This window comes from Carettochelys insculpta, chromosome 1 (genome assembly GCF_033958435.1).
Source record: "Carettochelys insculpta isolate YL-2023 chromosome 1, ASM3395843v1, whole genome shotgun sequence".
Taxonomy (NCBI): Eukaryota; Metazoa; Chordata; order Testudines; family Carettochelyidae; genus Carettochelys; species Carettochelys insculpta.
Window position 1 is genome coordinate 361,254,330 of NC_134137.1, and position 27,795 is coordinate 361,282,124.

General features: G+C 41.2%; 1 protein-coding gene across 1 annotated transcript in view; it reads right to left on the reverse strand.

Annotated features, from left to right (window-relative positions):
- Nucleotides 1-27,795, reverse strand: part of PCLO (piccolo presynaptic cytomatrix protein) — a 539,688-nt gene that overhangs the window by 214,055 nt on the left and 297,838 nt on the right. Inside the window, exons 7-9 of the mRNA XM_074984167.1 lie at nucleotides 22,694-24,893; nucleotides 18,399-18,535; nucleotides 3,547-3,628 (exon numbers count right to left, since the gene is read on the reverse strand). Coding sequence (XP_074840268.1) covers nucleotides 3,547-3,628; nucleotides 18,399-18,535; nucleotides 22,694-24,893 — 2,419 coding nt within the window. The remainder of the gene's footprint in view (nucleotides 1-3,546; nucleotides 3,629-18,398; nucleotides 18,536-22,693; nucleotides 24,894-27,795) is intronic.

Below are 27,795 nucleotides of genomic sequence, written 5' to 3' on the forward strand. Positions count from 1 at the left end.
AGACAGCATGAAGAAATGAGAAATAATTGACATTTTCAGCCAAAATTCAGGTAAAGTAATCTATAGCAAGGCAGTGAAACATGGTTCTACTTTCCATTAAACGCTGGAAGGAAACCATTGGTTAGCAACTAGTAATTACTTCCAGGCAGTGGATTTTGACACACATTATTAGACTTTTTGACAGTAGTTAAGAGAAAGTCTGACTGTTCTGCAACAAAACCACGACAGCCTAAATTACACACCTCTGGCAGAATATAAATAGCACGTACCTCCAAAGAAAAACGCTTACTTCCTAATCAATACACTCTCTCATTAAAAAATACAAGTCTGAAAAACAACAAACTGACCTAGCAGCTATTAGATATTGAAATATAAAGTGTTTTTACTCTCTGGCTGCATCTATACTATGAGATAAAACTGATTTTCAAGTCAGTTAGCCTGATTTTTCCCAATGCCTGTCCTCACTGTAAATTCCATTAGCTTGATGCATGGACCACTAAAATCGACATGATATCAATATCCTAAAATCGAAGTAACCCGATGGGTGTAGCGTTCTATTTGAATTTAAGAATCCGAATGAAGGGTAGGGAAGATGTGCCATGTTTTTAAATAGAATTTATTAGCCTCCACAGATATCCTGTATGTGCCCTACAATGCACCAGAGTCCTCTGTTCTGGCCTCTTACATCTCCATTGTTCTCAATTGCATATGAATTAGGCAACAGGAATGTGGTGGCTGCAGGGTCATGAGAGGCTGAAAAATCTTTCTTTTTCTTTGCTAGGAGCACAGTTGTGGGGTCTTTGCTTCTGTGTATACCCGATAGCTGCCTTTTTTTCACGTGCTGCCTGGTGCCAGCCACTGGCCCCCATACCTTACGTCAGCTAGGCTGTGGGTGGGGTCATGCTTGCCTGGTACTATGAGAAACCTTTTATCAGCTGCTTACATGTTGTCCTGCCCCCAAATCCCCTCCTTTCCCTCCCCCTCTCTCCCACCCCAAGGCACCACACTGTCTGGAACATTCCCACGCCCAGAAGCATCATGTGGTGCCAGGCAGTTGTCAATGGTGAGGGTCACAATTTCTGGGGGCTGTCTGTAGCTGGAGCTCTTTTAGCCACCCAGGGGACATCTCCCCGGTAGTCATGATTTTGAAGGCCTGCTGTATCTGGGGGTCTTGTAGCCACCTCGAGCCATACATGTCTCAATGAAGGCAATGTATTAGCTGTACAATTACCACAGTTGTCCAAGTAAGGTTTGCAGCGGGGAATATTCATGTTCTAAGGGTCTGCTTTTCCATATGCAAACCTGGCTGTAGTCTGGAGTATTTTAGCCTGATGAGTCATTCGAGTTTCAGTGCAACAACCGTGTCTACTTTGACATAAGAGTCTTCTATTTCAGGTGGCCTAAATCCAGATTCAAATCTGAGAGAGATTCAAGTCTGAGAGAGGGACTCAGGGCAATCATGATTTGTGTGGCTGTCAACTGGGTACCATCTTTTAGCTGCCCAAGCCTATTACCGATGATTCTTTCAAATTTCAGTGTAACAACTATGTCTACGTAAACATACTTAACATGGCAGGGGAAAGAGCAGAATGAAATGTGGGAAGATGGCGTCATATGCCCACATCTACTTGTGGGGCCAGAATGCAATGGGGCTCAGAGAACTGCGGGATAGGTTCCCACAATACACTGCAGCAGCACTCAATTTAAGCTCAATTTACGCTACTTGTGTGTAGGAGCAGTAAGTCGATTTTGTGGGGAGCATGTGGGAAGGTGAAGTTGCTCGAAATTGAATGGATAAAACTCGGCGTTAAGAAATCAATTTTAATAAAATCGCTTGTATCGCATAGTATAGACACAGCCTCTGACACAGAAGAATTGTACTGCAGCACTAATTCTGATTCACCAGCTATAGAGCATGTGTGATGGGGTTCTGGGGTCCCCCAAGCTCTGCACCCTGTCCGCAGGCAGGAGAGTCTCTCACTCAGCAGGAAAACAGCGGGTTTATGAGCCGACAGGACACAGCATCGTACAGAGGAGTCAGTGCAGCCGGCAGAGACAGCCAGTCCCATCCATGTTGGGGAGAGGAGGCCCCGAGGGGCCCCCAGAGCTGGGGCCTGGCCCCCTCCTTTGTCTCTCTCTCTCAGCCCAGACTAACTGCTTCCCAAATCCCAGTTCCAATTCAAACCCCTCAGGCTCCACCTCCTCCTTTGTCTGCAGTACAAAGGTGTTACCTGGTCATCAAGGTTACCCTCAGCAGGAGCCCCCCACCCTCTGTGAGCCACTCACATACACACAGGTATCCCCCACTCCATCACAGCATGTGACAGAAAAGTTTCTGTAGAATATGAGAAAGCAATAACTGCGTATATTTTTAAAACATTCATATAATTTAACAAAGAATTATACATCTTCTGTAGTTTAGGCCCAGAAATTCCATAGAAATGGCAGAGTTCTTCATTAAATTCTTCAAGTTTTGAATTTCACCACAAGGCATTCATTTTCTAAGATCCTGAATGTCTTCAGCCCTGTGATATTCTATATGAGATTGTCATATGAAAAGGATAGACATATAGAGTAACCAAAATACATCTTCCTGATATGTCTCACTAATATAGCCGAGTTGTTTTTTGTTTTCAGTTTTAAATTGATGGTATTAATTTACTTTTAACAAATAGTCTTGTGGCCCTTTCTTGTGTGTCAGTTTTCTGTTAGCACTAAAAACACACAGGCTACGTCTACACGTGAAGCCAACATCGAAATAGGCTATTTCGATGAATAACGTCTACACGTCCTCCAGGGCTGGCAACGTCGACGTTCAACTTTGACGTTGCGTGGCACCACATTGAAATAGGCGCTGCGAGGGTATGTCTACACGCCAAAGTAGCACACATCGAAATAAGGGTGCCAGGCACAGCTGCAGACAGGGTCACAGGGCAGACTCAACAGCAAGCCGCTCCCTTAAAGGGCCCCTCCCAGACACAGTTGCACTAAACAACACAAGATACACAGAGCTGACAACTGGTTGCAGACCCTGTGCCTGCAGCATGGATCCCCAGCTGCCGCAGCAGCAGCCAGAAGCCCTGGGCTAAGGGCTGCTGCCCACGGTGACCACAGAGCCCCGCAGGGGCTGGAGAGAGAGCATCTCTCAACCCCCCAGCTGATGGCCGCCATGGAGGACCCAGCAATTTCGATGTTGCGGGACGCAGATCGTCTACACGGTCCCTACTTCGACGTTCAATGTCGAAGTAAGGCGCTATTCCGATCCCCTCATGAGGTTAGTGACTTCGACGTCTCGCTGCCTAACGTCAAAGTTAACTTCGAAATAGCGCCCGACGCGTGTAGCCGCGACGGGCGCTATTTCAAAGTTAGTGCCGCTACTTCGAAGTAGCGTGCACGTGTAGACACAGCTATAATGAGCAGCACAATCCTATCACATAAAACTGAGTAACCATCATTAGTACTGCACAGCATGTGCATGCTTCTGAATGAGCATTCTAATAAAACCAGGTGCAATTTTGTTTGGGTTTTATTATTTTTCATGTTTACCTGATACTGTGTGATCCTTGGGGTCTTTCAGTAGTTTGACTCTTGCATGAGGGAAAATGTACTGAAGAGGTTTCCCATTTATCTGAGGAACATAAAACATGTATGTCATAAAAATGTAAAACATGTCTATATAAATAATAATTTAAAGAGTCCAATCATATAAAAGCACTCCTATGAATCATGTATCTGATTTGAGAATTTTTGATAATTGTATTTCACCCTTGTCCAATCATTCACCTGAGGTTTAAAACCACAAATTGGGGGATTTATTAACTGGCACTTAAATATTTCAGCATTACTTCCATATTACTGATGTCATTTTAAGGCTGGTTTTAAGTTTGGTTTGATTTCCTTAGGATTTGCAATTGTCCACTTTGTTTTATTGAATTCCCTATGGGAGCCATAAAGCAACATGACCACTGATCCTTTGACCATGGGATTTGTGTGATGCATAAGGTTGGAATGCAAAGAGTGGCCTAAGATGAAGGTGTGGGTATATGTACAAAATTCTGTTTTCGTCTGATCAACAATGCATATTCTGAATGAATCCCCCCGCAATCTTAGTTATTGCTAACATACCACTCACCATTGTAAAACAGAAGTTATACAGTCAGGTAAGGGCTCTTGCCCCTTTTCAGTCTCATCCACAAATACATATTTTATTTTCTCTCTCGCTTGAATCCCAGGCTCCTTCTTCATTCACATTAGTTAATTCTTTAAGATTGGTGTTTTCCAAGATAGATGCCCAACCCTTGTTGTCTGTCAAGCTTTAAAGTTCCTTTGAAAATTCAAGCCTGAAACTTTTTAGGACTATTATTTATGTGAAGATGTGTGATAGCTGCCATTTTGACTGACAGCCTCAGGATCTCCACAGTTGAAAGAATGTCCCTACTGCTTGTGCCACAGTCCTGTGTTCTTCGGCTACCATCTGTAACAAATCCATATCTTCTGTGCACCAGGCACCGGGAGGGGCAGGAAACATACACTGACTTTTTTTTTCCTGTCCTGTCTGGAAGGGCCCATGTGGAAAGACTGATTCATAACTATACCTTTGACAACTTCACCACAACTTGTCCCCCACTTGTATCTTTCAGTGTTAGAACACAGTCCACAGTCTCCCTGCCTTTTATTTGTGATCACTAATTGCACATGTGACAATTAAACTAGTTTCTCGTGAGCTTAAGTGTAAACAATAGAGGTGGGAAAACATTTTGCAGTTGCATCTCAAATTGACAAATCTGTTTGCAGTGGATTTCCTGACAGGCTCACATATTCTTCTGAAAACATATGACCATAATACAATGGGCCAGCATACAGGCAGGAAAAGCAGTTTTAGTACTTTACTTGATAATAATAAATTGTTGTTAACTTCTCCACTGGACTGCTGTGCTTCTGATTGAATTTGATGGCTAAGAAGAACAATACCTTTTGTCTTGCTTCACTAAGTGACTATGCTCAAAATCCAATTGTGTAAGGCATGTAGTTGGATTTCATTTTGATTTCTTCTGAAGACTTCTAAGATTAAATTACTATCCTGTTTCCATATTTACTCATTTATTTTAACCATCTACTGTGATCACTATTAAGAAGTGTCTACTGCACTGAGGATGCTGTAGGGTCTACTATTCCTTATACTAAGTATAAAGAATCTCAAATTGGTTGAATTATTTAAACTGAAAGAAGACATTTTAAATGTAATCTTTGTTCATAAAAATTAGAAAGGGAAAGTTGTGCATAGCTTACACAAACGAGCTATAGAAAGATTTGGTGCAGACTTCTCATCTTTCTAGAGGGAAGGCTCAGTCCCTTTCCTCCAGACCACTCCCTACTCCACCCTCTCCCCAAGCTTCTGGCCTGCCCATTCCTGCCCCTGCACCACCCCTGTCTAGACCCTGCCTTGCCTTCTCTCCTGAGGCATCCTCTCTTTGCTAATCTTTCACCCTCCCTTCCCTCTTCTCTCCCAGTGTGTAAATGTTGTGAATCACCTGTTCATGGCAACCTGAATAGGAGGTACCAGGAGAAGGGGTGGTGCTTAGTGCTGATGGGTGCTCCACACCCACTAACTTTTCCCCATGGCTGCTCCAGCTTTGGAGCATCTACAGAGTTTGCCTAAGCTTGAAAGGTCCTTAATTAAAGTAGTATGTAGCAGCTTCAACCAAGAATGGCTTGTCATTGTACTAAGTCCTTTACCAGGATAGCCCCTGCTCCCAAAGAGTTTATAATGTAAGTACACAACACACACAAGGTTGAGGTAAAAGATAGAGGAGACATGACTTGCCTAACTCACACAGCAGCTCAGTAGCAGAGACAGGCAGGAAAGCTAGATCTTGCCTCCTATCCTACTTTAGATTATATCGCCTCTATTAGAAAAATGGACTTTGGTTCCCACTTAAGTCAGTAACACAGTTACCCTTGATGTCAGTGGGAACAGTCTTGTACAAGTTAATTTGACCGGTTTTGCCTCATGAAATCAGCTGTAAATCTGGATATTAAAAAAGCAGTCTAATTAAGGGGTAGCCCCTGGTTGTATCAGTGCAAATGAACACCACAGAACAAGTCAAATCTGAATGCAGGTACTGTTTGCAGAATCTACTTAAATTGGAATTTTGCCAAGGCATTGGGCTCAAACATGTTGCTCAAAGTGCCACAGGATTTTAATGAATACAGATGATCAAAATTATGGTTTTAATGGACATTACAGTATTAGCAAAATACAGCAAGCAAAATTATCATTCAAATAATATATTTGAAACTTTACTCAAGTTGGTTAACTGTAATTATATTGTCTGAAGCTACAGTGGATCATTTTATAGATTTTTATATTCTGCAGTATTGAAAAAATAAGGTAAAATTGTAGTCCAAGAAATGCTATAAACACATTGGGCCAGATCTTTAGCTGGATAAATCAACATATCTCCATTTTTATCAACATAATTATGGCAATTTATTACAGGTGAGATTCTGGACTATAAATTGCAATTTACAATCTATTTTATTTATCTGTATTTTAAAGATATAATAAGTCACAAAATGTACACCATCATATCATATGCTTCACTAACAAGCATATAAGAGGAAACAGACCAGTCTATTACTCTGTCATTACTTCTACTTCCAGAATTTTATGATCAATGTAAACCTTTGTAATGAATACACTGTGAATAAAAGTATCAAAGTTTACTGGCATTCAGGTCTCCATACTCTCCTTTTGGTGGAAAACAGTGCTTATATGGACGATGATATTAGACTGTTACCTGCAGAATTGTATGTGTCAGAGCTAAGGGAAAGAGGCAGAAAATTAATGCCAGATTATGATGAAATATATAATGTTAGTGGGAATGATTATATCATCTCTGATCATTAGGGGTGTTTTCATATCAAGCATTTGCTTGTGTGCATTCATATAACATATATTCATCTATTTCAAACACATAGGGGTTGTCTACAATAGCTCTCTCTTCCGAAGGGGTCATGTAAACGAGCCAGATCAGGGAACAGCAATGAGGTGCTGTGCTGCATATGCAGCACCTTATTAGCCTAATTCCTGCCATGCAAATTTTGAAGTTAGCAACTTCGAAGCACTGACAAGCCATGTAGCCGAGGGCACTTCGAAGTACCAGCACAACTTCGAAGAGCCCTTACCCCCAAAACATTTTGGGAGTAAGAGCACTTCGAAGTCGTGTGGGTACTTCAAAGCGCCCGTGGCTACACGGCCTGTTGGTGCTTCGAAATTTGCAACTTCGAAGTTCCCGTGGCAAGAATTAGCAAATAAGGTGTTGCATAGGCAGTGCAGGACCTTATTGCTATTCTCCACTCGGGATCATTTACTGGCCCCCTTCGAAGGAGTTGACTAATGTACACAAGGCCCTAATGTACACCACAATCTCTCTAAGTTTTCCATTTGTTCACACCTTCTGTTCCTGGTCATTTGTTTAGGATGAACTCCATTCTACCTGCATAAAGCCTGAAAGGAGGGGCTTCAGCTATGATTTGCCTCTCCATTACTCCAGCATAAACAAGGTGTAACTCCACATGGCAGTGTGTATTGGGCCAATGGGAGAGGAAAGCAGGTTGTTTATATGGACAGAGCACATGGGTGGAGGAAATCTGCACCCTCCAAACCTAGAACTAGGTCACAGGACTGAACTGCATCCCCCTGTGCCCATCAGATGGGCTACTGGTACCAATGGATCAACACAGACTTTGTAAGCTGCCAATCTGCCCCATCTTGAAAGACCCTTTTCACAACATTCAAGCAGGTACACTCAAATTCCCCCAAGTTCAAGTTGGACACTGTATTGGTCTTCAAAGTTTAATCCCACCCTTACAGTGCACACTCCAGTGCACAACACTCTTATTTAAGAAGGCACTGGACTTGGGTAGTATTTTTCAATATGTGACTCAGCAAGCCCCGTGGTTTGTAACTTAGTGAGTCACATGAAAAACTACATGAAACTGAAGTGTTGCCTCCAGAAGCCATGGCACTGGTCACACATTTCATGCTATGAGTCAGCTGAAATCTCTCTAAAGAGTGAATCATATTCATGATGTTAAATAACTGGGAATGGTGGATGAATTTGCTGCGGTTCTTTCAAATTGTGCCATGGGAAGTCATTTTAAATATGACCTCTTTTTCTTTCCCCCACAGTTAAGTTTCCTACCCAGACACTTCTCTGTATGAAAATTAGGTTCAGGGAAGACACAACAATCAGGAGATTCTGCAGTGTAAAGAGGACAGGACAGTCACCTGGAGTTTCTCTCTTTGGTGCTTCATATACAGTAATTCTCCTCTGGGAACCTCAACTATTTTTCTATTAAAATTAATGGGGTTTGGATGGGTCCTGTAAAGCTTTGGGGAGCTCACTTTTTTAATAACAATGACACCACTTCCCTAATTTGAAAGCTTGGGCCAGATCCTGCAGCCCTGACTCCCAAAGCCTAATAGGGACTCCTAAGCCAATGGTCTTCTTTAATGTGGTACAAAGGTGGGACTTTAACAGGGTTCAAAAAGAGCTAGATAAAATCATGGAGGATAGGCCCATCAGGATGAGTATGAATAGCGTCCTCAGCCTGGGAATGCGTGACAGGGGAGAGAGCACTTGATGATTACCTGTTCTGTTCATTCCTCTGGGACACCCGGCATTGTCCACTGTCAGAAGACAAGATACTGGGCTAGATGAACTTTTGGTCTGAGTCCAGCATGGCCATTCTTATGAGCTTGTAGTGGAAACGCTGCCACTTCATTTGGCTCAATGAGTGAAATGCTGGAATTGTGATCAGTCCCTGTTGATTATGCGTTGGTCCCTTCTCTTTGTTACCTTCCATAGCAGATCTGTCTGAGGCTGCTTCTACACGTCGCCTCCTGTCAGAGGTGGTATGGTAATGAGGCAATTCAAAGCAGGCTAATGAGGTGCTAAAGGGCATATTCAGCTCCTCATTAATATAATGATGGCCGCATGAATTTCAAAGTGCAGACTTTGAATTTCACATTGACAGTGTAGATGGGGTGGCTTTGAAATGAGCGCCCCACTTTGACATTCCCTTACTCTGGTCTAATTCTATGGGAGTAAGGGCATGTTGAAGTGGGGCACTTATTTTGAAGCTGCCCCCATCTACACTGTGCATCTGCTGCCATTATACTAATGAGGTGCTGAACATGCATGTTAATGCCTCTTTATCCTACTCTGAATTGCCTCATTACCAGGCCCCCTCTGACAGGAGGTGGCACCTGTAGAAGCAGCCTGAGTCATGTGCACAGTATCAGGTCACTGGCAAATTCAAGGTCCCATCAGCCTGTTCATCTCACTAGTCAGATGTAGGAGAAGCAGCACAGGTGGCTGTTTTCTATAACACCTCTCCTCTTAATACGACCTAAAAATCTTAAGAACATTTGGGAATGGAAGTTGTTCATAACTCTAATCTGTTTGTAACTCTGTAGAGAACATTATGGTTGCTCTTTCAAAAGTTTACAACTGAATATTGACATAATATTGCTTTGAAACTTTACTATGCATAAAAAATGAGCCTTTTTTGTCTCTGCTGTTACCTGATTGCATACTTCCAGTTCCAAATGAAGTTAGATCATAACTCTGGTCTTGTAATCCTAAAGTTCTTCCTGTAAAAGCATCTGCCTTACACTTTAATAGGTAAGTTAACACTGGCCCTATCAATGTGACTTTACTCTCTTTTTCCCTCTGTGAAACCTTGGAGTTGGGATTTAGTGGTTGTACGTCATAGAAACCAAAGTATCAAGAGGCTACAAAACATCAGCCACAAATGCTCCATGTAAACAGCTGTGTACTTACTTTGACTTCAACCTTAGAAAAGGCCTTAAACAGTGTTGTCACTTTAAGAGAAACTGCCTGATGTGCAGGTTTTACAAAGGTAGAATTGGAAAGAACTCCAGTAATAGAAGCTCTGAAAGCCTCCTTTTCCCTTCATGAGAGCAAAAGATAAGGGTAAAATATATCATTGTGTAGTCATCAGTGAGGAAATGTCAACATATTAATGTTATGTATTCTGTCTTTCAGCATATACAGTACAGCTGGATGATGGAAACAAATCAGTGATTGCCTGCCAAATAACATAAATGAAATATCTTGACCTGTAATGACATGGTTGCTGATGATTCATCTTATGGTGGGTTGATAAAGTGGTGGTATCTGCTGCTCAATTTAGATGCCAGAAGATTTCACTATTTTATGTAAATTGCCCTTGAATTTCTTTTTTTTTAATTTCCTAGAAATGGGATGATAAATTTGTACGACAACTTTCATACAAGGAAAGATTAAAAAGACTGACTGGTCTAAGAGATGACTAAAGGGAGATATAACAGAGGTCTATAAAATCATAAATGGTATGGAGTAAGTAAATAAGGAAATGTTATTTACCCTTTCAGTTAGCAGAAGAACCAGGGTTCCCACAATAAAATTAAGACTCAGAAGATTAAAAATAAGCATATGGAAGTACTTCTTTATGAAATACACCATCAACTTTTGGAACTTATTGCCAGTGGATGTTGTGAAGTCCAAAACTACAACTACATGTGAAAGAGAATGAGACGTTTATGGAGGCTAGATCCATCAATGGCAGTGAGTCAAGATGGGCAGGGATGAAATCCTATGTTCTGTGCGTCCCATAACATCTGACGACCAGAATGCGCAACTGGACAAGTAGGACTGGGTCACTTAATACTTCCTGTTCTCTCTTTCTTCCCTCTGCAGCATCTGATACTGACCTCTGCTGGAAGACAGGATACTGTGCTAAAAGAACCATTGGTCTGATACAGTATGGCCATTCTTATGTTTTTATTCTAGCAGGAGTGAAAAGCCAAAATGCTGTGAGAAAATCAACCTCATCTTTCTGACCTAACTAGGAAGTATATGATGAGAGAAGCCTATCTCTGTGGCTGTTTCTACACATGCCACTTTCTCTGAAATTGGTATGCTGATAAACGGCCCCAAATATGCTAATGAGGCATGGATGCAAATTCCCCACACCTCATTAGCATGAGGGCAGATGATTTAGAGTCCAGAAGATGCTCTGATGAATTCCAAAACAATGTGTAGAAGTGCGGCCGCCAGGGGGTCTTCCAGAAGGAAGTCCTCCTTCTGGAGCCCCCCTCTTCCCAAAAATTTTCAGGAAGAAGTGGCCTCCAGAAGGATGACTTCCTTCCAGAAGACCACCCAGGGGCCGCGCTTCTACACGTTGCTTAGGAGTCCGGAAGAGTGTGTGGGCTGTTTCTACACATGCTCCGAAAGTGGCATGTGTAGAAACAGCCCATGTGATTATCACTGCAAATTTTGGCAATTCTAGAACTTTTTATTACCTTTAGACTACCATCAATGTTTATATGTATCTCCAAAATGAAAATGTAATGATATAATTATTTTCCTCCATTAGTCTTCATAGCTGAGGGAAAGACTTGCTGACAGAAACCATGATGAAACTAAATTTCATTGTTCCATTGTTCATTTGGGCTCAGTTTTGGGTTTATAAAGGCCAATTCTGGAATGGGAAAGTTCTGTTCTCAAACTCCCCACCTTTAGCTACTTTTTTCTCCTTAAGACATCCTGTTTCTCCTTCTCCCAGTAGTTATCCTGTGCCTTTACAGGCTGCCTACTCCTTTACTGCTCCTATCTCTCCTTGCCCGCACGCTCTCTGGATGGTCCTCCTTCATCCATGGCACACGATGACCCCCCACTTCAAATTGCTTGTCCAAACTCCTTGCATTTTCCATGCTATGCATCCATAAGCAGTGCTGGTGTTATCAATGCCAGTTTTGTCAAAGTAATAATTAAAACAGAGAGAGAGAGAGAACTAACAACAAACATTGGAAACAATATTCTTTCCTTAGGGCAACAGTTCTTTTATATGCTGTGGCTGTACAGGCCAAATCTCTAGAATCCAGCACTCCCTTGTCTGCCATCATCCATAAACCAGCATGATTTTAGTTAGCCAGACAACCACTTACAGGTGTGGTGAAACTTCCTATAGTCCCATAAACTTTGTTTCCAGGCACCAGTCCTGGCTCTCAGTGTTCTGTGCAGTTATTTAGAAGTAAATTACCCCAAATGTCTTTTCAGAGACCAGTAAGTAGTGGAAGTGTTGGTAATGTGCTAGACAAAACTGAACTCCCATGGTACAGTAAATTCTCTCCTTTGGCACCAATCAGTTTCCGAGGCTGCCAGATGAGAGAGGTTCAACCTGTAGTCCCTTCCCATATTTTACTATTATTTCTACCTCCTCCTTTTTTTATGCTCTTAATCTTTATGATCAGTTCTCTTGCCCACATGGCTTTCTCTGTTATCTATGTATTAAAAACCATGATGTATTCAAAGCCTATTGAAGTTAATGGGAGAATTTCTTTTGATGTCAACAGGCTTTGGGTAAGGGATTAACCTATCACTTTAAGAAAAGCTGCCTGTTGGGGCCTTGTCTTCATACATGCCTGTAAAGCATGTTTCACTTTCTGCAGCTATATAAATAATGTATGATAAACCACAGTAAGAGGAGCCTGGACCTCGTGTTTGGCTGAACTTTCTAGTCCACTGTCAGAGGCTCAGCAGGCTGCTGCTGCAGAAAGTGGGACTAGGAGGTTGGGTGGAGAATCAATGAGAGGAGTCAAGGTGGTGTGCTGGTCAAATACCGAGAGGATTTAAACAGTACTTTTGCATCATCAGGTAAGCCCAGATTCCTGTACTGGGAGACACTAGCTGTTAGAATCCTAAGCTGCACTGTGATTTCATTATATTTAAGAATGTTAAGTAACACCAGGAATATTGCTGTGGAAATTGATTCACTTCAATATTGCTGGAATAGCATTAGATTAATCCACTGTGCCATATCATAAAACATCCATGACAACCAACAACTTTTAGTTTGATAATCAGCTGCAAAAAATGATCAATCCAAAAGCTGAGGGCTATGCTAAAGAAAAATCTCCATTAGCTGTTAGTTATATGGTTCCTTGCAGTGAAAGTCACTCATACACGCAAAGTCAAACACTGAGACTATTTTAGTATTAGAGGTGGGACTGTAAAACATTTGCATTTTTTAAAAGACAGAAAGAAGAGAATGAGAATTTTTACTGGATGCGTGAGGCCGGAAGTTTCTCTCATTGACTCAAGTAGGAGTAGCCTACCACAGGTTCTGCAAACCTTGATACTGCCAGTTTGAAATCAATGAGAAATCCTACAAGACCAGATTTGCAGAGGGTTGCTTCTCATCTCTTTGTGAAAATCAGGTTATAAAAAGGTCACAAGTTAGGCCGCTAGAGTCACTATCCAATTTTGGATTTTTGAACCCTAGTCTGAATGTAAATTGATCAAAGTGCAACTAAAGGAAACCAAAGCAAAGAAATAAGCCTACTTAGCACATCTTATAAAAAAGAGTTTTGCAAACATTCGCACCAATGTAAAACTGATTTGTCTTCAACTCTGGTTACATGATAATTCCTTTGCTCTTCTCAAGAATATTTGACCAATTTGATTTTGTTAATGTGAATGATTGCAGAAGACATCTAGGATGGAAGACATGAAAAGATGCAGAGTTGAAGAGACAATGGGATATCCCTTTGCATGAGTACCGAAACAATGTCCCAGAAGATAATGGGTAAAGGAGATTGAAACAGAAGGAGTTCTGTCTTACACCAGCCTATAAGGAGAGAGAGCTGGGGTGACAGAACTAGGGCTTGGGGGAATAAGTGCCTATACAATATAGTGTGGTGGCTCTGCCCCCAAGTAAACTTGCACATGCCCAGGTGGGCAGCAGGTTCAGCAGAGGTGAGACTGGGAAGCAGAGGATCTGGAATGTATTGTGGGGGTACAGATGAGTCTCCAAAGCGGGACCCAGAGAGGCTGGACTAGACTGAGGGCAGGTAGGAACCCCTGCAACCTTCCCTCACAGATTGAAGCCCAGGACTTCTCCACCAGCCCAGTCTTCTGGTGTCCACTGACTCCCCACATCCCTATTCTGCCCCCATTTGTGGGAAGCTTCCCCTCCACCCTATACAGAGCTGTGGCGGAGCTTTCTCCTAAATCAGGGAGAGGAGGTAGAATGCTCCTTGTGCTTTAGCAGAAATAAGGAAACTAGATCTCCCTACTGCATCATAGAAGTGTCTGATTGGAAACAACCTCAGTACTAGACCACTGTGCAGATACACGTGTCTGCGTGATAGAAATGGGTACATGCTGATCCACAAGGCTCTGCTCCCAGAAGACACTATGGCCAACGGAGAGGAGCATGGGGCTGCTGCTCCCAGGACACAGAGCCCTGCAATGGCAGCTCCTGCTGGCATTATCAGCACAGTGTAGGGCAGAATTACTCCTCCTGTTTTCCTTACAACTGTCCTGAAAATCATCCCAGAGCAACATTTGCTTTTGTCTTTATTGAAGTCATTCTATTTATTTTAGACCATTTCTCCAGGTTGTCCAGATCATTTTGAATTTTAGTCTACACTGCAAAGCATATGTGAAAGGGGGAGGGATAGCAAAGTGATGTGAGCATTGGCCTTCTAAACCCAGGGTTGTGAAATCAATCCTTGAAGAGGCCATTTAAGGGTCTGGGGCAAATAGATTTAAAAGAAAATTGTCAGGAATTATCAAAACAAAAAGCAGTCAAGTAGCACTTTAAAGACTAGCAAAATGGTTTATTAGGTGAGCTTTCGTGGGACTGAAGAAGTGGGTCTGTCCCACGAAAGCTCACCTAATAAACCATTTTGCTAGTCGTTAAAGTGCTACTTGACTGCTTTTTGTTTTGATAGTGTACAGACTAGCACGGCTTCCTCTTTGTTACTTGTCAGGGATTGTGTTTGGTCCTGCTGAGAGGGCAGAGGACTGGACTTGATGACCTCTTGAAGTCCTTCCCACCTCCATAAGAAATGACATGTATACAACCCTTCCCAGCCTGGTATTGTCAGCAAATTTTATAAAAGTACTTTCAATGCCAGGGCTGGGCAAAATACATCCCCCAGGCCAGATTTAGCCTGCCAAGAGATTGGATCAGGCTTGCAGGAGCCTCTGCCAGCTCCCTGTCTGCCCTGCCACCAGCACTTAGAACTGACAGCTGCAGAGCCACATGTGCATCTGTGAATGCTGAAAGCCCAGGGGAGAAGTATCTCCCACTGCTCCCACACCCAGCATCTCCCATAGGCTGCTTCCTGGCCAATAGAAACTTCTTGTTTACAGAACAGGCAGCATATGAAGTACCTCTTCCCCTAGCTCCGAGTGTTCAGTTGATAGTAGTGCACGTGGCCCTGCAGCTACTCTGGGCATGCGCGGGGGCATTGAAGGCAGTGACCCTAACTAAGGTACCTGCTGGGCTGCTGGCAGGCAGCTGCCCAGGTAAACACCTCCCAGTCAGATCCTTCCTCTGGCACCCTAACCATCTGCACCTACTCCTGTATCCACAGCCCACTTAATCCAAACACTCTGCACCCTGCATTCCTGCACCTATATTCCTCAGACCCTGCAACCCTTCCTATACCTTTCCTCCAGGTCACAACCCCCTTCCAGACCTTTCAACACAACCCAAATCCCTGCACCCGTGCACAAGTGACACCCCCTCTCATACCCAGCACCCCCTCATCTAGTCCCTCCCCAGGTCAGAATAATCTCCTTCACCTACACCCTGTCCCAGATGCTGCCCCTGCTCCATCACCCAAACTCCCTCCCAGATCCCACACACCCCTGCTCAACTCCAGACACTTACCTCAAGCTCCTTTCTACACCCAACCTCCATCCCAGACCCTGTACCTCCTCCATTAATATAATGAAAGACTGTGGTCCTTGATCACTTACCACATGCTTGAAGTGGCCACGCATCAAAATTATTGCCCATTCTGATCTATGCCATTATGTAAATCTTTGATGAAGATACTGAACACAGCCAGATCTAGGACCAAACCCTGCAGAACTCCAATAATTATTCTTCCTGTACTCATGCTGGGAAATCATGCTGTTGAAGTACCTTGTATAGCTGGTTGGAATTTGGGGTTGTTGTTTAAAAATAGGGCAATTTCCACCAAAATGTTTCAAAATAAAGTGCTGTGTATTTTATATGAGATAAAACCCCAAAGATAAGTTTATGGAGGGGATCATAGAACCATTGAATACTAGAACTGGAAGGCAGTGTCTACACTTGCATTCTGCTTGCAAAAGAGGTATGCAAAAGAGGTAAATAAAATGCAAATGTGATACAAATGAGCATATCTGACATCTCATTTGCATATTCTTATTTTGACATAGCTTCTTTTGAAAGAAGAAAACCAGTGTCGACACTGCTCTTTCGAAAGTAAACTCCATCTTTGAAAGAATCCTTCTTCCCTTTTTTTATGGGAAGAAGTATTCCTTCGAAGATGGGGTTTACTTTCTAAAGAGCAGTGTCTACAATGGTTTTCTTCTTTTGAAAGAAGCCATTTTGAAATAAGAATATGCAAATAATGGGTCTGTTATGCAAATTTGTACATAATTTGCATCTCCAATTGACCTCATTTGCATACTTCTTTCGAAAGAGGAATGCAAGTGTAGACATAGCTGAAGGGACACTGAGAGGTCATCTAGTCCAGTCCTGTGTCCTCACAGCAGGACCAAGCATCATCTATATCATCCATTAGATATTTCATCTAACTGTTTTTTAAATATATTCCTTGATGGAGATTCTTCAGCCATCCTAGGCAATTCACTCCAGTGCTTAACCACCCTGACAGGAAATTTTTCTAATGTTCAACCTAAACCTCCCTTGGTGCAATGGCATATGAGCTGTCTGTTACTGCTATTGGCTCATTTCTCCAATGAAGGGAAATGGGGTGCTGAATGTTTTGGAGTTACTTCAGAGAATTAATTGCCAGGTGTTTGGCTAATGGGTCTCAACTACATGCTCAGAGTCTAACTGATGGTTACATCTAGAACTAGGACAGAATCTTCCCCCCGTCAGATTGTTTTTGCCCTCCTCTGCAGTGTTCTGAGTAGGTCCCTTGTCTTGAACTACAGCAAACAATTTTCAGTAATTCAAAGTCTTTTAAATTGAGTTATGAAGACTTCAGTAACACAGCCAGATGTTATGGGCCTACTACTGGAGTGGAAAGGCGAGATTCTTTGTCCTGTGATGTGCAGGAGGTCAGACTTTGTGAAACTGCTCTATGGTTGTGATTAACACCCTCATGGGCCTACTGAAAAAAGTGCCTTTTTTTTTTTAAAAAAAAGCAGGAGCTGTTACTTGGCCAGCTCCACACCCTCCACCCCCAGACCTGAGGCTGCCGAGGTGCTCAATACTCAGTACCGGCAAGTACTGGCACAAAAAAGCACTGCCTATAAATAAAAGACCCTTTATTCCAGAAGGACAGATAACATTTTAAGGTTTCATTACAATGCAGTCTGGACTGTGCAAACTCTAAGCTGGAGAATAGGCAAAAGAAAAAAATATATACAGTATTCTTAATTTATATGATGTGTTTAAATAAATGCCTGTATTTAAATATGGAGAGTTAGTCTGCCATTCAACTGCGTTTAAAACTCTCACTGACCCAGAAAGAAATGCTGTAGGTGGGGGGATAGCAATACCTGGCCCTTTAAATATTATTTAAGGAATTATCAGTGGCACATTAAGTATTAGTTTGTGTACAATTAGTTTGTTTATAATTCTGTTTTCATTTGCACCCATATCTGCACACTAAAGCTAGGACAGAATCTGAAGAAGTGTATTTGATAGTCAAAGTAACAAGTGAAACATGTAGGGATCTACTGACGCTGCGTTTAAACCTCAGCGATGCTAACAGGATACATGAAGGTGAACTAGACCCCAAAGTGAGCATGTTTAAAACACCTGGAACACTGTTTTTCTTATATCTCAGTATAATGATCACACCAAATTCTTACTCGTTATATGAATGCAAGCCCATTGATTTGTTCAGTTATTCATCACTGATCTACAGGGATTACACCTGTGTAATTTGACAGCACTATTCAGTTCCCTTAGTAACACCACCTCAAAGTAAAGCCAGCCCTCTTCCTAAAAGCTTAAAAAATGAAAAGTCTTAAACCAGTCTGGGTTAAAATAAATAATGCAAAATTAGACGAGACAATCTTTCTTTGTGGGTATATCCACTGCCTATGTAATTCCAGGTGAGCAGGTTAATTCCACCCAAAAACTGTTTAAGGCTAAAATTAATCCTAAAGAATAGGGATAATAAATATCAGTGTATAAAGCCACCATGTACTACTGATGACTGTTTCTGTTCTAAGCTGCTTAAAATGAGGCTGGATTTTAGTAAATCTAGTGGTCCACATGTTACAGGGCAGAATGACTTAACAAGATTTCTACAGAATATCCACAAAACTGTAGACACATCTTACTTGATCTTGATGTTGACTTGGTGGTCTGGAGTGGGATAACTTCTCTGGCAGTCTTCTGTCAAAGCCATGTCCATTCTCCAGACGAGACTCCCTGGGCTTGTCAAACCAATCTGTCTCTTCACGGCGGAGGTGATAGGCTTTGAAAACCAAGGACACGTCAAATATTCTGACTCACAGCTCAGAGAAGAACAACAGTTTGGTGCACACAGCAAACATGCACAGTGGTTATTAATTCGCCATGCAGCTCAAGCAAACTTACAGGCAAAACTGAAGACAAATTCAAGTACAATTAAGTCGGAGGTGACAGAGGAGACACGAATGAGATCTTGTCTGTTTTATGACTACGAATATTTAATATCAGAAAAAACAAATAAACAAGTATTGAATGCTATGATCCTTTCCTCAGTCTAGGTGCTTACAAATACATGGCAGACTTCACACACTTTTGATAGTTTGCTAAAACTTAACATACTACGGTGGCATAACTGTGCTGGTGCAGATACTCCACTGCAGTGCTTCAGTGATGATGTTATCTATGCTGACAAGAGAGGTTCCTCCAATGGAGTAGATAAGCCACATCCTTGAGATGTGGCAGCAAAGTCGAAAATAGGATTCTTTTATCAACCTAGTTCTAGCTACACAGGAGTTCTTCACACCCCTGAGCAACACAGTTAAACCAACCTAATTTTCTAGTGCACATCAGGCCTTAGCTGCCCCTGAACTGTTATGATGCAGTCATTATAGCAATGACTCCTTCAAAGACCTTGCCTTAAAGGATGTCTGCACTGTATAGCCAATTTTTTTGGAGAAACTCTGTGAACTGTTCTGTGAAAAAGGAATCTGGTTAAGTAAATCATTGTTCATCACCAGAGCCATCCTGTCTATAGGATGGCTTGGGTGGCCACCCCAGGCCTTGTGCTTTGGGCGGGGCGGGGGGGGGGCGGGCCCTGCGGCAGCTAACTCAATCATCTTTCGAATGTGACCTGCAGGGTCTGGCGAGGGATGGCAACAGGGGACAGACCTCCCCACTCACAATGGCAGTGGGAGCCAGAATAACTCAGCAGCTTGCTCCATGCTGTTGCCCATATCCCAGCATGCTGTGCTTGGCTTCACAGTGGTAATAGGAAGCAGAGTGCCTGGGCCACAGGGCAGGAGTTGAGGGAAGAGGCAGAGCAGTGGCAGGGCAGGAGTGGTGCTTGTGGTGGTGGGGGAGGTGCCCTGCTCCCCCCCGCCCCACCCCAAGGGATGGTCCTGTGAACCACAAAACAAAGACTGAAGAACAAGAAAAGCTCGCTTTAAAACATGGTGAGAAATGCTGCAGGAATTTTCATTTTAAATTCCATTCACTGGATCCCACTGTACATCTTAATTCATACATTGTGAATTTTTCCTGGACAAAGAATACCAGTTATGCTTTGTCGTGTGCAAGGAAAGTGTGAAAGAACCCTATGATTTGATTCTCTTCGCATACAAACTAGCTGAGCTGTAATGTTTGACTTGGCCAGTTCCTTCTGATTTGCACCAATGTGAGATCAGGGCCTATAAGTTAAATACTAGTTAAATTTTAGAACCTGCAGATTTTCATCCACGTGTACACATGTCAATACAAAATGTGATAAACTGTAGCTAATTAGAGTCCTGTGGAACATCTGAATTTCATGTTATAATAATCATTATAAATTTAGCATTGGAAAAAGACAGGATTTGTTTTAGTAGAGTCACTAGAAAATTACAGAACTAAAACAAGTCCTGCTGTTGCTATAGTAACAGGAGTAAATGCAGTTATTCAGTGCCACCAAGGATATTAAAAATGCAAAATTTTAGTGTATTTTTTGTCTGTTTATAAGTCTTTAGTAAACATGACCTGAATTGCTTAACAGAGTTTGTAAACACAAACAAACAAATATTATAACATTTTAGCATAAAAGAAAGTTATAAACGTATCTTATTTCCCAAACAAAAAAGGGAAATGGCTAGCTATAAATAAATGGCTCTTTAAGGAACATTATATATGATGTTAAAAGCAATATAAATACATGTTGAAATATTGTTGCCATTAAGGTCTTTCGGACAAATCTGTATTTTGGCACAAATATTAAGAAGCCTATTTTTATCCAGCATGTGCACAGATTCCTGTTGTTAACCTATAGACAACATTATTTATCCAGTAGATCCACATGCATACAATATAATGAAATATTATCATATGTTGATGTTTGTCCAGATAGTGTTTAACCACTCTTAATAATCCACTACCATGTATTATGGAAATATTCGACAGTTCACACATTAGCTGCAAATAACTGATTGAGCGCATTTATCAGCTTCATGATGAAACACTTGGCCAAATTTTATGCTTAAAAAACAAAGGCCCTGTTCTGATCCAAGATACTGATTCTGAATGCCACAATCTGTATCATCATCTAATCAGGAGAAATCCGGAAACAGAATCTCTCTCTCAGTTCAAATATGCCTTCTTTCTTCAGAAAGCTAGCGTACTTGTAAAATTCCATATGAAGACTTTAAAGATCAAGCTGAGTTTCTGTCAAAGTGGTCATGAATTCTGTGATTGTTTTCAAGTTTAAAAGAAAATCTTATGAACTTTTTATTGATTATATGGGAATTTTGCATGTGGTTGGGTGGGTTGATTGGAGCTGGGAATTTCACTGAGAACCTTAAGAAGAGCAATTTTATATCCTCAGCAATATAAGAAGTTATGGGCCTGATCCTGCAACAGAGCTTGCAGATTGACTACTGCACCTGTAGAGAGTTCTACTGGAGTCAATGAGGCCCTAGGCTGGTAACTCCCTCACACTGAGTACATAGGTACTCAGCACTGTGCAAAATCAGGTCCTTAGTCATGAAAAGCTTTAAAAGTTTCAAGGTCAGGACCCAAGATGCACAAAAGCTTACAGAACAATAACTTGCATCTTATCAGTTCACAACAGTGTAAGATCAAATAAAAAAAAGCAAATGTTCATCTTCTAAACCAAGATTTCCCCTGTGGAATTCAAAGTGACACTACTCACGAACAAAGGAAAGCAATGCTTTTTCAAAATAATAAATGTGGGTTATGTATGAGTACAAGAAGAAGCAATCATTCCCACTTCATATTCATGCAAATAATTCTTTTACAGTAATTATTCTCACTAACAAACATCACAGTGCATGCAAAATTTGTTTTTTATTGTGCAGTAAATACACACAAGAAAAGTCAACAGAGCATGTACCACAAAAAGCAGATGATAATGTAAACATGTGTGTTTCCTTTTCCTTCAGCATGACTTTGATTTTTAAACAGTTTGAAAATATTTTAAATTTTACTACAGTCAAACCAAGCGGATGCATAATTTGCAGTTATTCAGTACTTAACACCAGCTTAACATTCTGCTGTATTATTTAAATACTTTTTAATTACACCATTTATAATACATGAAAAAGGTTCCTGTTCATGAACTTAAGTGAGATAAGCTCTTATGCTTATCTGGTAGAAGTACTGTATGGAGTTCGCATACAACCAGTTAAGCTGGATAATCCATCAGTGAAAGTGAAAAATTTTAAGCAAGTTTATTGATGAGTGAGGTTACCTAGTGTTATCTGAAGAATAAATTTTCTTACATAATCACAATTCTGAATGCCCAGTAGTCCACATGACAATATGTATTTTAACAGACCATACTTAGAATGTTCATTTGCTATTACATTAAGCTCTTTACCATTCTAATATACAATACTAACTTTTAGAGCAAAATATTCTTGCTTATGTGGTGCAGTTCTACCCCTGTGTATGTCAGGAAGTTGAGTTACTGAGTCTCAAAAACCTTAATGTAATTTTATGCATCCAGTTTTTCTTACTAGAGTAAACTGTTTTTAAAGATTTGGGGGGCACATCATTAACTTTTCAAAGAAACCATGCAAAAATCAACAATCAAATTTCAATGGATAAAGCCCCATGTATGGACTGAAGAGGAGAGAATGTGGTACATTTTATATACATATCATTTAATTTATATGTCTTTAGAAAAATAGAAATGAACAAATAAAAAGACAATGCACAAGCAAAACAAAAGGAAACCAAATCAACAACAAATGACATGAACATACTATTATATTCAAGCACCTTTCAGAATCTGCTTTTAGAATAAAACAAACAAAACAAAATAGAAGAGATATACAAAAGATGCACAAAGGAACACAAAAGAACAAGTCCTCATAAGATGATAAAAATCAGATGCATGCATAACAAAGAGGATTTGTGTTGCGATAGTAACACAGAAGTCTAATGCCCAGTTTACCTTCACTGTCTGACATTGCATGCTGGAAATCATCCATGATGAAGGCTATATCACGATCATATCCACGAGTCCGTGATTCTTCCCTCATATGTTGCTGAACCTCAGGTAGTGAATGGCTTGATCCGAACTGCTCTCGGGTATCCGCTGATATAGGTGGCAAGGGTCCAGCTGCAGCTCTTGCCATTCCCATTGGCTGACCAACAGGACTTAATGGACTCTCTTCTTCTGAGTTCTGTGCTACAATTGGTATTCTACCCCTACTTTGACTAATAGGTAGACTTGTAGGTTTAGTTCTTCCAGAGGGAGCTGCATGACTAAAAGAAATATCTAAAGGTTCAGGCTCTTGAGCTTTCAGTCTTAAAGAAGAGCTAGAGGAATCTCTTTTTAATGATAAATCAAGTCCATAGACAGAAGAGGGTCTGGATGAGGGTCTTGATCTACTCCCGCTACTATAAGACTTGTCAGCTTCATCTTGCAGAGTGGATCTCATTGTTGGACCTATCGTCGTCCCAATGTTGGCTCCAAGGGATGATGTCAGTGTTGGCCCCATGAATTTCTGTTGGTCTGTGATATTTTTTCGGAGGCCAAAAGTGATATCATCCTGAAGAAGCCTTGCCCTGGAGGTAATGCCCCCAAGTGATGAAGTACTGGAAGTCATGTAGCTTGAATAGTCAGGCTCGAGGTCTCGGCTTTCCTGGATAGGTGAAAACTTCGACAGTTTTGGGTCTATCAAAGCTTTCTTGTGCTTTGACTGTTTCTGGTAGAGGAGTGCTGCGGGGAGCTGCTTGGCTGCTTGTTTCTCAAGTGTGAGCCTGCTTATGCTGTATTTCTCAGATTTAGGGAAATGCCTGTAGCTGCTATCTGCATGATAATACTGAGAAAGGCCAGCAAGGTGATCGAGGCTTTCAGCACCCCTGCGGAACTCCTGTTTGATCTGATGTTTTAGAAGCTTCAGTTCATATGGATCTTCCATTGGATCTTCATCAGCTTTCACATAGGTATGTAATCTAGAAGAAGTTTGAAGTGGTGCTAGGAAGTCTGTCACTTCCTGTGCCCTCCGGGCCTCAGAAGTTCGAAGAAGCTGATCGGTTTTTGTCAGATCTTTCTCGTGGAGGCTAAAAGCAGAGCTTAATGCTGCCGTTCCCTTTGAAAGGTCTCCTATGTCATCAATCAGCACATAATTTCGTGGTGTGTGGTGATGGTCTAGGTCTGCATAGAATGAATCTGCAGATATGCTTGATATGGGGCTACTAGCCATGCTGCTTCTCTCATCCAGACCTAGTCTTAAATCCAAGGTATTGTATTTACTGCCCAGATGGGAAACTGCATAAGTACTGTCAGTGGAAACAGGTGCTATCATGAGAGGCTGATTACGAATCACGTCATAGTTTGTTGTAATTTTAGGCTCCAAATACAGTGTTGTTTGCCTTGGCTTTTGCTGTAGCACCACCATTTGTGATGGGAGTTGATATGACTGTTGGGTTGGTGGAGGCTGTGCCTGGGGAGTAAAGGACATGGTTGCCACAGGCTGGAAGGCTGATTGGGTTTGATAGGGTGAAACCTGTTGATGATATAAAGTCTGCTGCTGTTGATAATGTGACTGTTGCGGATACTGTGTTGGTGCCTGAGTAGGGAGAGCAGGAGAAGAATATTGATATTGGGTATAAGGACTTGTAGGAGTAGCAAACTGTGTGTCCGGCTGGGTCTGTGGTGGAATGAATTGATTAAATTCTGTTTGCGGTGCAGTTCGTGGTCTTTCCAAGCCATGCTGGGTTTCCATTCTAGTAGGCCTGGTATTATTAACTTCACTGTCTGACATGTAATCACGTTCCTCAGCTACTCCTTGGAGATAGGCACGTTCTCTCTTTTCTCTTTCTTTTAACAGGGCTTCTTTCCTCCTATTGATGCCCATTTCTAAATACCGCAGTTTGGCATCTATTTCTTTTTCTTCCTCATCTAGTTCTGCTTGCTTCTTCCTAAGTTTGGCTGACTCTCGTTCTACCAGATCCAATTCCCTGTCTATATCTTGGAGAATTTTAGCTCTTGCCATGGTGTTGGTTCTACAGATCCTTCTGCGTGAAACTGACCCCACAGTAGTGAATGCTGATTGAGTCCCTGTGGTAGCATCTTCTGGAGGTGGGTTGGGCAGAGTTCTCTTTACCTTCTTCTGAGTGCCTGATGTACCTGAAGTACCTTTGCCCTGCAATAAAAGAAAAACAAAACTGAGTTCCTATTCTGGAAACTTAGAATTCTAATAAACTGCAGACTGTTAAGAACATTTTTTTTCATTGTTTCATATCTTAAATATATACTCTACCTGCTATAGAGGAGGCTGTGACATCTGAAAATAGGCAACAGAAAAATGGTGCATTCAGAGCCAATTTAGATAACACAATTATTTCAGAACAGGGCAGGCACCAAATAATTGCCACTCATGCCTTACTCTATGTCTACATGGCGAAGTTATCTCAAAACAACAGCAGTTATTTTGAAATAACTTCGGCATTGTCTAAATGATACAAATGCTATTTTGAAATAAGTTTGAAATAACAGGTGCATTGATTGCAGTAAACCTCATTCCCTGAGGAATAACACCCTTTTTGAAACAGGCCATATTTGGCTCCAATGGTGCTATTTTGAAATAGCGCTATGGACCAGAAATACTATTGCCCACATAAGCTTTGCCTTAGTAAAGACCACAAGACGTGGCTTTATGTACACATGTAGAACAATCATTATGGTCACCAAATAAATGGTCACTTTGATGGTGGATCAAGAAAAGTATTTAACAGTATATGTAAACCCTATAAAGCAGCTGAAGACAGGAAATTAAGAATATTGTACTCCAACCAGATACCTGCTTCTACCCCTGTATGTGCAACAAAAGTGTAGCATTCTAGCAACTATTTTTAATTTAAAATGACCTTTTTTCTGTAATAAATGTTACTTCAATCAGAGAAAAAGCCAGCAAGATTAAGTGTAATGAATAAGATGTACTTATTACCAACGTAATGTGTTTCAAATAATAATACTAGCACTGACAACCGTCTTTGCTAGCCCCCTGTTAACCTTAACTTTATCATTTCACAATCATCAAGCCAATGTCATTTGTCCCGGGTCTCTAGACAAACTTTCACCACTATCTGAAGTGTCCTTTAAGGCTCTTCCTCTTCATCTAAATTCCATCAAGTTTAGCATGCTTTCCATTTCAACAAATGTAGTTTTGGTGTCACGATCCCATGGCCACTTTCCAAATCCGAATTACACCAACAAATATTTTTTCTCCCTAATTTTCTCAAACTAATTTTTTCTCACTCAGTCTACAGTTATAATCAAATACAAATTAATAATCTACACTAAGCTCTAGTTGGCTGTTAATTTATATTGCAAATTCAGCCTCTAGCTATGCTCTCCTCTCCCCCTCCCAATCTGAGATAACAGTCACAGATGGTGACTGATACTGGGGAAGAGCCATAAACTGCAAATTCATTACAGGTATAAGATACTTTGAAGAATCATCATGCTGTGATGATGGCATTGCCGGTGAGTAAAATATCCACAAGTTTTTTACCATGTCTGATTAACAAAATGTGTCTTGTGTTCATTTAAAGCACCAAACAGAATAGATGGATTGGTCATGAAGATGAAATAAATTAGGGGCCTGATCCTGTGAAGTACAGAGTTCTTCTAAAAAAATATCTATACTGCACACTTCTTATGGAGGAAAGTAGCCCACAAACATGAGTCTAAATAACAGTGTTGATAGTAAAGCATGGCTTAGACGAATAAAGGCAGGCCTGAAACACATTGACATGTACCCAATATATATCTCCAAAAGGTTCTCATCTTGAACCAGCTGTGTTTCCCTATCAGTGCAGTATCCTCCTTACCCCTCCACTGCTGCAGCTGTAACTCTTTGAAAGGAAAGATTGGAAGCAGAGACAAGCTCTTGAATGGAGAGGCAGTGGGGAAAGACTCTTGTAGTGAGAAGGCAACTGGAAGGGTTTTGCCAGCTCCCCACTATAGAGGCTTCTAGAGATTTTAGAAGTGGAGAAAGGCTGTGGTGGAGAGGGAGGCAGTGGAGAAAGGGTCTTTCCCTGCTCCCTTCTCCCTCTCCACTTTCACTGATGTGTGGTTACACACTGCAGTATGAACACAGCTTCCTTTTCTCTGTAGCTACATGCCACTGTCACTAATGTAGAGTACAGATGTATCCTCAGAAGAGCTGTGCACCTCCAATTACCATTTGATGAGTTTGCATGTCATAGTATATGACCCCAACTATCTGGCTGCAATATAGTGCTGCAATATACAAAATATATTTTTAGCTCTTTATTTTGGATAACATCAGCATCAATGATGTCAGCAACAATATACAGAGTTTGGATAATAATGGTAGTGGTAGATTCTAGCTGTGGTCAAGAGAAGTTCAAACACAGTGATTGGATGAATAACAAAAATATGTATATTTAAACTGTGGACAACCAAGGAAACAGACTTATATAACCCAGGAACTGTTCCTCAACAGTCTGCAATCTTTTTATCATAGGACCATAAGATTTAGAATCTAAAAAGACCTATTGGAGCATCTAGCCCATCTCCCTGTCAAGGCAGTTGTGTTCCTATAGTACATGTTCTAGAGCTCTGTCCAGTCTAGTTTTAATATGTCCCAGGAAAGGGCTTCTACTGCTTTTCTTGCAAGTCTATTTCATACACAGGAATGAATGGTGGAATTTCTATGTCTCAAACTTATGTTGGAGTCAGACGAGATAATGATAATTGCCCCTTCTGGCTTTAAAATCTATAAAGTTGTTCTTTATACTTTGTCTAATTTTCCATCTTCTTCACTTCATTCATTGTGATTTTATCTAATTAAAATACGACCATATAGATCATCGCTCCATCCACAGTTACATATTTGCAACAAATCTTGTATGAAATGTGACGTGATATGTCTGTGAAATAATTATGATTTGCTAATTATGAATATGCCATTGATATGCATGTAACATTTTTCACATCTGAAGTTATGAGTACTGGTTCTACACCCGTATTCAAATGTTTGCTCCTGGGAAATACTAAGAGGTTTGGTCAACATATTG